Below are 12037 nucleotides of genomic sequence, written 5' to 3'. Positions count from 1 at the left end.
AAAAAAAAAAAAAAAGAAGCCAGGCTCGGTGGCTCAGCTTGTAATCCCGTGCCTTTGGGAGGCTGAGGTGAGTGGATTGCCCGAGCCCACAGGTTCGCCTGGGTAGGCGAGACCTCATCTCTACAATAAAATCAAAATTAGACGGGCGTGGTAGCACGCACCTGTAGTTCCAGCTACTTGGAAGGCTGAGGCGGAAGGATCGCCGGAGCCCAGCAGGTCAAGGCTGTGGTGGCCAGAAGCGGCCACTGCACTCCAGTCTGGGCAACTCCAACTCAAAAAAAAAAAAAAAAGAAAAAGAAATACAGGAAAAAACAATGAAAATTTTCATATTTACACAAATGTGGGTCAACAGAAAGATGAGAACAACTGAACTGTCCCTGCCAGGGTGAGCTAGGCAAGGATACCCAGAAGCAGCAACACCAAGTTATGCCCGTGCCCTACTATCCTTACCATGTCCTTCCCTTGGAACTTTCTTGTCTATGATGTCTTACCAGAGCAGAAGTCATCATTCACTGTCTTGGTTTCTACATAACTTAAAGAATAACTGTCAGTCTCCTCTTAGTCACTGAAGCTAAGAGAAGTAGTATAAACTCTCTCAGGTCAAAATCATCACGTTCTGGATGATTTTCAGCACTTTTAGCCTACATTTTTTCAGTTATTCCAGGACAGAATATCAGAAATCAGAACCTACCAAAGTCACTGGAGGAACAGGATGCCAGCTGATGGGTAACAGGATTGTAGGAGACACACTGTATAGAATCATTGTGCCTGGGAAACAATTATAGATTTTTATGCAGCAAACCATAAACATCTCAGTGGATACAATGGAAGATTTTAATAACAAGTCCATAGCCTCTGACTACAAACCACATGCTCTTCTGCAAGTGACTAATAAAAAGCACAGAAATAAATTATTCTCCTGGACTGCACCTCACCCATCATTTTCATTACCCATCCCATCATCCTGGTCCAGTTTAAATGATACCTCCTCTGGTACTATCATGCTGGACACTTCCAGTTTGTAAGCTGATGAGATAACGACATAAGGGACCTAGCCTAGGGCCAGGTGCAGAGCAAGTGCTTTATTTATGGCTGTGACTCTTACTGTTTTGTAGAGACCTGGAAATACAGGATGGAGGTACCATGAAGGCATTACAGGCCAAGATCTAGAGATATGGCAAATCCTTAGACAACAATGAAAACTGAGCAAGTCATGTACCGTGCATGGCACCTCAACCCCAGCTTTATTCCTTCTCTTCTGAGTAACACTTTACTTACAGTCTCTCATTCATTCATTTATTCATTCATTCAAAAGTTGAATGTGTACACCCATGTTCAGAGCATTATTCACAACAGCCAAGAGGAAGCAACCCAATGCCCATCGACAGATGAATGGACAAACAAAATGTGGCCCATACATACAGTAGAGTATTGTTCAGTCTTAAAATGGAAGGAAATTCTGACACATGCTACAACATGGATGAAACTTGAGAACACGATACAAAGTTGAATAACTCCTTCACGAAAGGACGAGGTACGTAGAGCAATCAAATTCATAGAGACAAAAATTAGAATAGTAGTTGCGACAGGCTGGGGGAATGAAGAGTTTGTGTTTAAAGGGTGCAAGAGTTTTAGTTTTACAAGATAAAAAAGTTTTGGAGATTAGTTGCACAACAATGTAAATGTATTGAGCTGTAAACTTTAAAAAGGATTAAGATGATAAATTTTATGTTATGTATATTTTGCTACAATTACAAAGAAAAGATTAGCCGGGCTCGGTGGCTCAGCCTGTAATCCCGCACTTTTGGGAGTCTGAGGTGAGTGGATTGCCTGAGCCCGCGGGTTCGAGACCCGCCTGGGCAACTTGGCGAGACCTCATCTCTACAATAAATCAAAAAATTAGCCGGGTGTGGTAGCGTGCACCTGTAATTCCAGCTACTTGGAAGGCTGAGGCGGAAGGATCGCTGGAGCCCAGCAGGTCGAGGCTGCAGTAGCCGTGAGTGTGCCACTGCACTCCAGCCTGGGCAACAGAGTGAGACTCCGGCTCAATAAATGAATGAATGAAAAGAAAGAAAAGTGCTGAGTACCTACTATGGGCCAGGCATTGCACTAGGCATCAGCGACACAAGAGTGGGCAAAAATCAGATGCACCATCTGCCATAATGGAGCTTACAGGCTAATGAGTGATATTGATCAATCACTAAAATAAATGTAAAACTACAACCATTAAGAGATGCCACGGGCCGGGCTTGGTGGCTCAGCCTGTAATCCCGCGCTTTGGGAGGCTGATGTGAGTGGATTGCCTGAGCCCGCAGGTTCAAGACCCACCTGAGCAACTTGGTGAGACCTCATCTCTACAATAAATCAAAAATTAGCCGGGCGTGGTAGCGCGCGCCTGTAGTTCCAGCTACTTGGAAGGCTGAGGCGGAAGGATTGCTGGAGCCCAGCAAGTTGAGGCTGCGGTGGCCGGGAGCGGCCACTGCACTCCAGTCTGGGCTACAGAGTGAGACTCTAACTCAAAAAAAAAAAAAAAAAAAAAAAAAGAGAGAGATGCCACGGGCCACTGCCCTAATTAGACTCTGGTGTGGCCATGTATTCTTTGAGCTATGGCCGTTGCCATTTTTCCTGGCTTTGGCACCCTTCCCTACCTTGGGGAGGAGAATCTCCTGTCTCTCTCTGTCTCTCTAATTTACTTTCTAAATAAACTGCATTTTCTAATCTAAAAAAAAAAAAGAGAGAGTGAGAGATGCCACGAAGGAGACCTGCCTGAATCTAGAGGGGCGAGAAAGTCTTTGCAGAAGAAGCAATATCTGAGTCTGAGTCTGCAGGGTTGGTAGGAGCTAAATAGTGGAGGAATGGGAGGAGAACATGCCCTCACAGTGACAGGGGGACTGGAGCATCAAGTTTCTGCCTTTGACACTAGGTGGATATAAGGCCATTTCCTGAGACAGGGATATTAGAAGAGGGCCAGCTGGGGGTGGGGTGGAATCTGCGATGTCAGATTAACTGAGATGAGCAATATAAAAGCACCCAGGCCAGTGCTGACCAAGCTAGTAAGCACCCAAGGAGTATTTATTCACTTATTCACTATCCAGCCTTCCTGTACCCACCACACTACCCACCCCCTTCCCCCAACCCATGGCCTAATTTCAAGCTCAATTTCAGAGGAAAAAGTTTTCCTTAATGCTAAGGGAATTTTGCTACAATTATTCAGTAAGAGTCAAACTAATCATACTGTACACCTAAATGGTTACTTACAAGTACTTCAGAATGCCTTCCAGTTTTGAAGTCCAGATAATAATACTTTTGTCAGCTGATCCAGAAGCAAAGCGCTTGCCTAAAAATGTTTTTGAAAAGAAAATTCTCACATTTATTTTAAACCAGCATTTCCCAGAGAGGATTTTTAAGAAAACAAGTTTTTAAAAGTACCTAATAAGTGTCAACTTTTTCTCTACTATTTTCATCAGTACTGGGAAGCAATACTTTGGAGTCAGGATGTTTGGGTTCCAAACTTGCTCTGTTTGGACTGAGTAGACAAAAGATACATTGAGGGCCTACTACATGTAGGTGTCATGTTCTGTGCTAAGGATCAAGTAATTATTAAAACACATATGCTCCCTACTTTCATGACGTTTAGTATAGTGGAAGAAGTAGGCATTAAACCAAATCAATCCAACACAAATACAACATGGCAAGAAAAGACAAGAATCTTATCTGACAAATAATAATTATATATATTTATGGGATACAATGTGATGTTTTATATATATATACATATTGAAGAATTAGTATCTTAAGCTAAGTACCATATCTATAACCTCAGATACTAATTTTTTATAGTGAGAACATTTTAAATCTATTCTTTTGAAATATACGTTATTATTAACTATGGTCACTACGCTGTGCAATAGTTCCCAAAAACTTACTCCTTCTGTCTTATTGGAACGCTGTACCCTTTGGTCAACATGTCCTGGGGGGCCTAATTTAGATAAAGGAAGTCTTCTTTGAGGATGAGATCCTTCAGCAGAGACCTAAAGGATGAGCACAGCTTAGCCAGGTGTAAAGAGAGAAGAAAGACGCATCCCATGGACAAACAGATGTGCAAAGACTGAGGCAGGGAAAGCCTGAAATGTCTGAGGGGCTGAGAGACAGCCGGCATGGAACACTGAGGGCAAGGGGTGCAGTGGGTGGTGAGAGGCTCTGCAGTGGGCCCCAACCTTTTTGGCATCAGGGACTAGTTTTGTGGAAGACAATTTTTCCATGGGCAGGGACGGGGGATCATCAGGCATTAGATTCTCAAAAGGATTGTGCAACGTAGATCCCTCATATGCACAGTTCATAATAGGGTTTACGCTCCTATGAGAATCCAATGCTGCAGCTGATCTGACAGCAGACAGAGCTCCACTTGACTGCTGCTCACCTCCTGCTGTGTAGCCTGGTTCCTAACAGGCCATGGATGATACTGGTTCATACCAGTTTGTAGCCCCGGTGGTTGGGGATCCCTGCAGGGGCTTCAGAGCCACTTTGTTCTTTATCCCAAAGCAATGGGAAGCCAAAGAAAGACTTTAAGCAGGAGAGTGGTAGATCAGGTTGGCATTCACACTACTTGTGAACTACTTGTTCATACTACTTGGACTTTGTGAAAGAAAGGGTGGAGAGAGGCAGCATACTTCTTATTCATTACTTATTAATTACATTGTTACACATGAAGAGAATCAGGGTATCATGGTAGCAAGCAACAGGGAGCCTTCACCTACTCTGGTGACAGAAGAGGATTAAGAGGTAAGCATGTCCAGATTTTATACATCTTGTTAAGGATTTAGACTTTATTCTTAGGGCAAGTGGAAGGTGACCTTGGGCAAGTCACTGCTCTTTGAACCTCAAAGTCTTCATCTGAAACACAGAGGGAAACACAGAGGGAAAATAATAACCTTTCACAGTAGCTGAAGCAGAAGACATTAAGGCGAGCCATATGACATTGCTACAAATACCAAATAAACAGAAACTGCCCTTATTATTTCTGTCATGCCTCCCTCATACTGGTAGGCAGCAGGTGATGAAGGGTATGGAGTTAGTGATGTCATTGACCAGCTACCTGACTGGGAACCAACTATGACCATTTCTATGCTTTCATTTCCTCATTTGAAAAATGGATACAGCCGGGCTTGGTGGCTCAGCCGGTAATCCCGTGCCTTTGGGAGGCCAAGGTGAGTGGATTGCCTGAGCCCGCAGGTTCGAGACCCGCCTCGGCAACTTGGCGAGACCTCATCTCTATGATAAATAAAAAATCAGCCGGGTGTGGTAGCGCGTGCCTGTAGTTCCGGCTACTCGGAAGGCTGAGGCGGAAGGATCGCTGGAAGGATCGCTGGAGCCCAGGAGCGGCCACTGTACTCCAGTCTGGGCGACAGAGTAAGACTCCCACTCAAAAAAAAAAAAAAAGAAAAAGAAAAAAAGAAAAATGGATACAATAATAGTATTTACCTCATAGTTAATGTGAAGTTAAATGAATGTGAGAGTGTGTGTGTGTGTGTGTGTGTGTGTGTGTGTGTGTGTGCACGCGCGCGCGCGCATATACAGTTGACCCTCAAACAACATGAGTTTGAACAGTGCAGGTCCGACTTACACCGATTTTCTTCTGCCTCTGCCTCCCTTGAGCAAGACCATCCCTTCTCTTCCTCTTTCTCCTCAGTCTATTCAACATGAAGAGGATAATGATGAAGAGCTTTATGATAATCCACTTCCACTTAATGAATAGTAAATACCTGTATATTTTCTCTTATTATTTTCTTAATTAACATTTTCTTTTCTTTAGCTTAGTTTATTGTAATAATATAGTATAAAATATATATAACATACAAAATATGTGTTAATCAACTGTTTAGGCTATATGTAAGGCTTCTGGTCACAGTAGGCTATTAGGAGTTAAGTTTTGGAGGAATCAAAAGTTATAAAGGTTTTTTACTGCGTATGGGGGTGGTTCCCTGGACCCCATGTTGCTCAAGGGTCAACTGTATTATTATACTATTTTTCCTCATATTACTTTATATTGTTTTCCTTGAACAAAAAAAAAACTATGTCTTGCACACTTGTATCACAGTTGCTTATATATACTTATTATCTTAAGGGAGAAATCAGAAACAAGCAGGTTTAAACAAATCATCCCTTATTATCTTAAGGGAGAAATCAGAAACAAGCAGGTTTAAACAGCAAAGCTATAATTCAGTGTATCTCAGTTTTCACATGTAAGGGGAAAAGACCAGTTTAGAGGAATTAAAGACTTCTTGATCATTATGGGTCATGAAGAAGCAGCATGACATACTAAGAAGAACAAGTGTTCTGTAGTCAGAGGACCTTGGTCAGGTCTACCTCTGCCACCATCATGGTCATTGCTTCAAGTCTGTTTTCTCATCTTTAAGCAGAGTGAGAGTCCCCTCGCTGCCTGCTTCAGAGCGTTGTTGGGAGAATCAGATGAGATGTGTGTGACAGGAATCTGCAAAGTGCTATGCAAATGTCACTGCTGGCAGGTCACTCTGACATCCTCCAGTGCCTTAATAGTGTTGCAGGTCAAAAAGTCCAACTATAATTATAAACTCCAGGGGCTCAACAGACCTTCTGTATCTACTGGCCTTGTACTAGGCCCCGGACTGGCCCATGTACCTCAAAGGCCATTAGGATAAAGCAGAAACAGTTCAGCTCTCCAGGTTCCCTCCTCACAGGTTTCCTCACATTACTTTGAACGTGAACTCAAACACACACGTTAGAAGAAGAAAAAAGGCGACTGTCATAGCATAGCAAGACTGACCATGAAGCAAGAAATTGGGCTAACCTGCTACATAACCTTTGCAAGTCACATGGCTTGGCTAAGTCTTTATGCAGGGTTAAAGTGACGAGACTGGACTAAATCAGACTAAAACTATATGCATGAAATTTTGCATATGCATGAAGTATATGCATGTTTCTAGAAAGTGGTCTATAGCTTTCATCTGATTCTCAAAGAGGTCTGTCATCCAAAACACTTAAAAACCTGGGGCCTGAATACTCTCCAAGGTTCATTCAAGCACTATAACATTCCACTTCTATGACTTCTCAACAGTGACCACAGAATGTTATCTCTAATCCTGTATCCATTTGAGGCATGAGAAAATTGAGACTCAGAGAGACTCAAGATCCCATTCAAGCACACAGTTTTGGTTTTGGGCTGGGGCTGCAGCTCATTGCAGCCAACATTTTCCCCACTAATCCCATGCTGTAGTGTAGCATACATTTATTTTTAAATAAATTTCAGTCTCAATTTCATGCACCCATTCTCTGACCACCATCTCCCTTCCTTCCCAATCCACCTGGTGCCTCAACTGCAATAATCCTTCAACCCCTCCAGGATCACTACCTCTCCATTGTGGTCTCCTCTTCCCTCATTATTCAGCCAACATTTCCTTTTTTTTTTTTTTAAGTTGGAGTCTCACTCTGCCACCCAGGCTGGAGTGCAGTGGCACACTCACAGCTACCCTAGTGTCAACCTGCTGGGCTCTGGCGATCCTTCCACCTCAGTCTTTCAAGTATCCAGAACTATAGGTGCACACTACCACGCCCAGCTACATTTTAGGTCAGCATATATAATAATTTTTGTACCCTCTGCTTACTCGCCCTCTCACTTCAACTTCAGACGTGCTTGTGAAAACCATGTCTGGTGAAATGCACCTCTTCTGCCTCTGCAACTGGTTCTCTCTGCTCTAGCTCCTAATGGGCACACTTCCAGTGAGGGCTCTTCCCCTGCAAAGAGCTCAAAGTGGCTGGAGAAAAAGACATAATCATACCAACTGATCTCACTTCCAACTCACGATTACAGCCTTCAGTGGGCCCGCCATGTCACCAGAGACCTCACTCTCCTCCCTCCTAGACAGCAATTTCCCACTTTTTCCTTTCTCCTCAACTCTCTAATACCTCCTTCCCATCCTTACTTACTCTTAGTTGATGTTGCTTCCTAATTTACTGAAAGATTGGAAGGAATCAAAGGGAATTTCCAGTAGGCTTCTACTACCACACTGCCCACTTGCCAGTCTCTGCAGTTCTTACCATACCCCACCTGAAGTAAACGCCCCATCCATACCCAAGATCTCATCTCCTCTTGCCTATTCAACAACCTGATACAGCAATGCTCTCCCTTCTCTCCATTGTCAGTTTTTCTCAAATTCAACATATCCAAAACTAAATTCCTGATCTTACACTGTAAGTTTTCTCAGTCTGCAGCCTTTCTAATCTCAGTGGGGGGAAACTCCAACCTTTCAATCGAGCAGGTCAAAAACCCTAGAGTCACCTTTGACTCCTCTTTCTTCACATCCCACATCCAACCTGCCAGGTAATCTCTCTTGGCTCCACCCTCTCAACATGTCCAGAATCTGATCATTACTTACTGCCTCCTCTGCCCTTCAAAGAGGTCTGAGCCACCATCATCCCTTGCCTAGATGAATCCTCCTCATTTATCTCCCTGTCCCAGCCCTCAGGATGTTTCCAACCCAGAAGCTAGAGGGATCCTTTGAATATAAATCAGATCTGACCCTCCTCTGCTGAGAACCTTTCAGTAGTTCCCCCATTTTCACTGAGAATCAAAGCCAAAGTCCTTATAATGGCCAACATGATCTGGCTGTCCCATGCCTGTTACCTCTTGATTCTCATTCCCTACAACTCCCTCTGGTTCTCTCTGCTCTAGCTCCTACTGGACACACTCCCAGTGAGGGCTCTTCCCCTGCAAAGAGCTCTCTTCCTCCAGATGCCTACAGCCAGACTCTCACTTGTCCCCATCCCAATGAGCCCATCCTCACTACCCGTATTCAATACTGCACCCAACCCTCTGCCCAGCCCAGAACTCTGAATCCCTCTTATTTTTCTCTACCTTCTCTTCTTCCATACACTTATCAGCTTCCAGCATACTACTGAATATACCTATTACTATGGTTCTTGGATGTATGTCTTGCCTGATACTCTATTCCTCTCTCCCACCCTCCTCTCACTGCACAGAATACAAGCCCCACAAGGGCAGGGACCACTGTCTACTTTTTTCTCTGAAGCATCTCAAGCACCTTTAACAGTGCCTGGCACATAGATGGCTCTCAGTAAATACTTGTTGAATTGAATGTTAAAGTCTAAGCAACTTCACCATCTTTTGAACCTACAAGCTATGTTTCAGCTTACTAAAAAGAACTAAAGAGTGACTAAGCAGAAGAATGAAGAGCGACGAGGACACTGCAGAGACTGGAAACACAGAGCAGCCTCTTACCATCCTTTGCGTATGCCACACAGTACACGGTGTCTTTGTGTCCCTTGAGGGGCTGAAGTAAGGTACCATCAGAGGTCTCATAAACCTAGCAAAAAAAGAGACAAATACGGATAACCCACATGATACCCATTAGTCAGAATTCCTGCAGGGTTGCTACTGCTATTTTTGTTTTTAATAACAAAACATTTGTCAATATTCTAAATTTGTATCAAACGAAAACTGCACTGCAAAACCAGAAAGGATGTGACATAAAGTTGGGTAACCAAGAAATGGAGGTCTCGAGTCTACGCACTGTGTGACCAGGAATACACCATTAATCCTAAAGAGCTAAAGGTTCAATTGCTCACTCTGTGGAAATTTCCTACAAACTTCACTCATTCCCACATGAATTTCGACATATAACCAACAAGGCAGGTTCTTCTAAATAAAACTAGCACACGAAAGAGCCAGCCACAACATGATTGTTTTAGTGCCAGCCCTGCTCCCTAATATCAATATCATGGAAAAATGTTTCGTATTTTCTAATAAGAGTTTGAAAGTCACAGTCCTGAACTCTGGGTTTTCAAGTAGGAGGGAGTATTATAAAATACAACTGTAATGTGGATTTAGGCTATCTGATAGCTGTGCAACGTCTATCAATAAGTGGGAAGTTAAAAAACACACCATCTGAGAAACCAAAGTGAAACTTTCCAAAACGGTTAGTGTTGGAGAAGATAATCTATGAAGAAAAACTAAAAGAATCTGAATGATTTACCCTGGAAAGAAGTCTGCAGAACAATTTAACCATGGTTTTAAGATTATGTAGTTACCATACAGAGAATGGAGATCAGTCAGCCTGCATATCTAGAGACAACCGAGAAGAGGAAGCAGACTTATGCAGGAGGAAGGAGAGAGCATAAGAAGGTTTTTAGGTCAAACAGAGTTCTCTGGAAATTACTTTTGTACACTGGGATAGGTTCCAGAGGGAGATTATATTCTTTGAAAATATGAAAAATAGCCAGGCTTGGTGGCTCAGCCTGTAATCCTGCACCTTTGAGAGGCTGGGGTGAGTGGATTGCCTGAGCCCGTGGGTTCGAGACCCGCCTAGGCAGTGAGACCTCATCTCTACAATAAGTCAAAAAATCAGCTGGGCGTGGTAGTGCATGCCTGTAATTCTGGCTATTCGGGAGGCTGAGGTGGAAAGATCGCCGGAGCCCAGCAGGTCGAGGCTGCGGTGGCCAGGAGTGGCCACTGCACTCCAGTCTGGGCGACAGAGTGAGACTCCAACTCAAAAAAAAAAAAAAAAAAAAAAGAAAATATGAAAAATAGGACAGTATCCATATGAAATTGTTTAGGTAAGCCAGTGCCAAAAAGTTGGGGTCAGGTTATCTGGCTTTTCATGGAGGGAGCACCTTCAGTTTTGTTGCTTGAATTTTTCTGGGGGACAAAATGTAAACTGACACTAGCCCACTTTCAAAGGCATTTTGATTAATTGTTTTCAACTCTTTCATGGTATCTCAAATTATAAAGGGAAAGATTAATGACTCCAAAGGAGGTATTGTTCATAAGTTCCTATCTGATGGACAGTTTACTTACCTGTTTTAAATAGCCCATTTCCTTCCCTGCTAAAATGTAATGACTGGTTTTCTGCCCTAGCCTTTTTTATCTCAAAAAAAAAAGAGGTCAAATTTCAGAGTACTTATAAGAGGAGGGGGGGAAAAAGCACTTAAAAAGGAAACTCAGACAAAATCCTACCAGTAATCTGTTTCCTGCAGCCAGAATCAGTTGAGTTCCATCGGGCTTAAATGTGAGGTCATATATACTAAACAGGAGACAAGACAAAAAGACAATCAGGAACCAAAATTATGAGGTCTGCTAATGGCCAGGAAAGCAAACTTTATTTCCATTATGAAACACTGCATGTGTACTGAGGAGAAAAATAATAGCTAAGAATTGCATTTGGCTGCAAATTCCATTCAACCACCACACTTTGGCAGCCCATTCAATCATGATGCACTCGGTAGTTAGTTCTATAGCCCAATTTCCTCTTGTCCAGAAGCCAGACACTGGAAATGATTCAAAGGGTTGACACTTTGAGGGCACTAACTCTTCAAATAATACCATAGGAAGGCTGAGGCAGAAGGATCACCTGAGCCCAGCAGGTCTACGCTGGGGTGGCCACTGCACTTCAGCCTGGGTGACAGAGTGAGACTCCAACTCAAAAATAATAATAATAATAATAATTCCGTAAAGCCTAAACAACCTGAGAGAATGTGCGAGGGCTAATAAACCCACACAGATACTTACTGAGTACCTCTTAGGTGCTAGGCAGCAACAGATGTGAGTAGATTATAGTCCTTCCCTGCCCTCAAGGAAATTACCATTCAGTAGAAAGGTAGGAATCAGACATATAACAAAGAACTACCATATGTCATCAATTCTAAGGCATATATTTGTTCACATGTTATCATCTCTGAGGTTGGGATGTGTCAGTGTCATAATTTTTGCCTTCTTGTTGATATGCAAGATAATGATATTTTATAATCATTTACATTTTAGATTGGATAAATACAGAATAATACTCTGATAAAGGCTTTAAGAGACACACTAAAACATGCACTATAAGATTCAAAGGAGGAAGATACAGAGGAGAGGATCAGAAAAAGCTTCATGAAGAAAATAATATGTGAGCCGGGCTTGGTGGCTCAGCCTGTAATCCTGCACCTTTGGAAGGCTGAGGTGAGTGGATTGCCTGAGCCTGCAGGTTCGAGACCCGCCTAGGCA

General features: G+C 43.0%; 1 protein-coding gene across 5 annotated transcripts in view; it reads right to left on the bottom strand.

Annotated features, from left to right (window-relative positions):
• Window positions 1–12037, bottom strand: part of IFT122 (intraflagellar transport 122) — an 82862-nt gene that overhangs the window by 62791 nt on the left and 8034 nt on the right. For 2 of the 5 annotated variants that reach the window (XM_008074826.1, XM_008074827.1), the window contains exons 2-5: window positions 11009–11075; window positions 9275–9359; window positions 3259–3337; window positions 692–768 (exon numbers count right to left, since the gene is read on the bottom strand). In XM_008074826.1, coding sequence (XP_008073017.1) covers window positions 692–768; window positions 3259–3337; window positions 9275–9359; window positions 11009–11075 — 308 coding nt within the window. The remainder of the gene's footprint in view (window positions 1–691; window positions 769–3258; window positions 3338–9274; window positions 9360–11008; window positions 11076–12037) is intronic. The other 3 variants (XM_021707384.1, XM_008074829.1, XM_008074828.1) reach the window with 3 other exon arrangements.

The sequence above is a fragment of the Carlito syrichta genome, unplaced genomic scaffold, assembly GCF_000164805.1.
Source record: "Carlito syrichta isolate Samal-C Ts95f unplaced genomic scaffold, Tarsius_syrichta-2.0.1 Scaffold117927, whole genome shotgun sequence".
NCBI lineage: Eukaryota > Metazoa > Chordata > Mammalia > Primates > Tarsiidae > Carlito > Carlito syrichta.
This window is presented reverse-complemented; position numbering and strand designations above follow the sequence as displayed.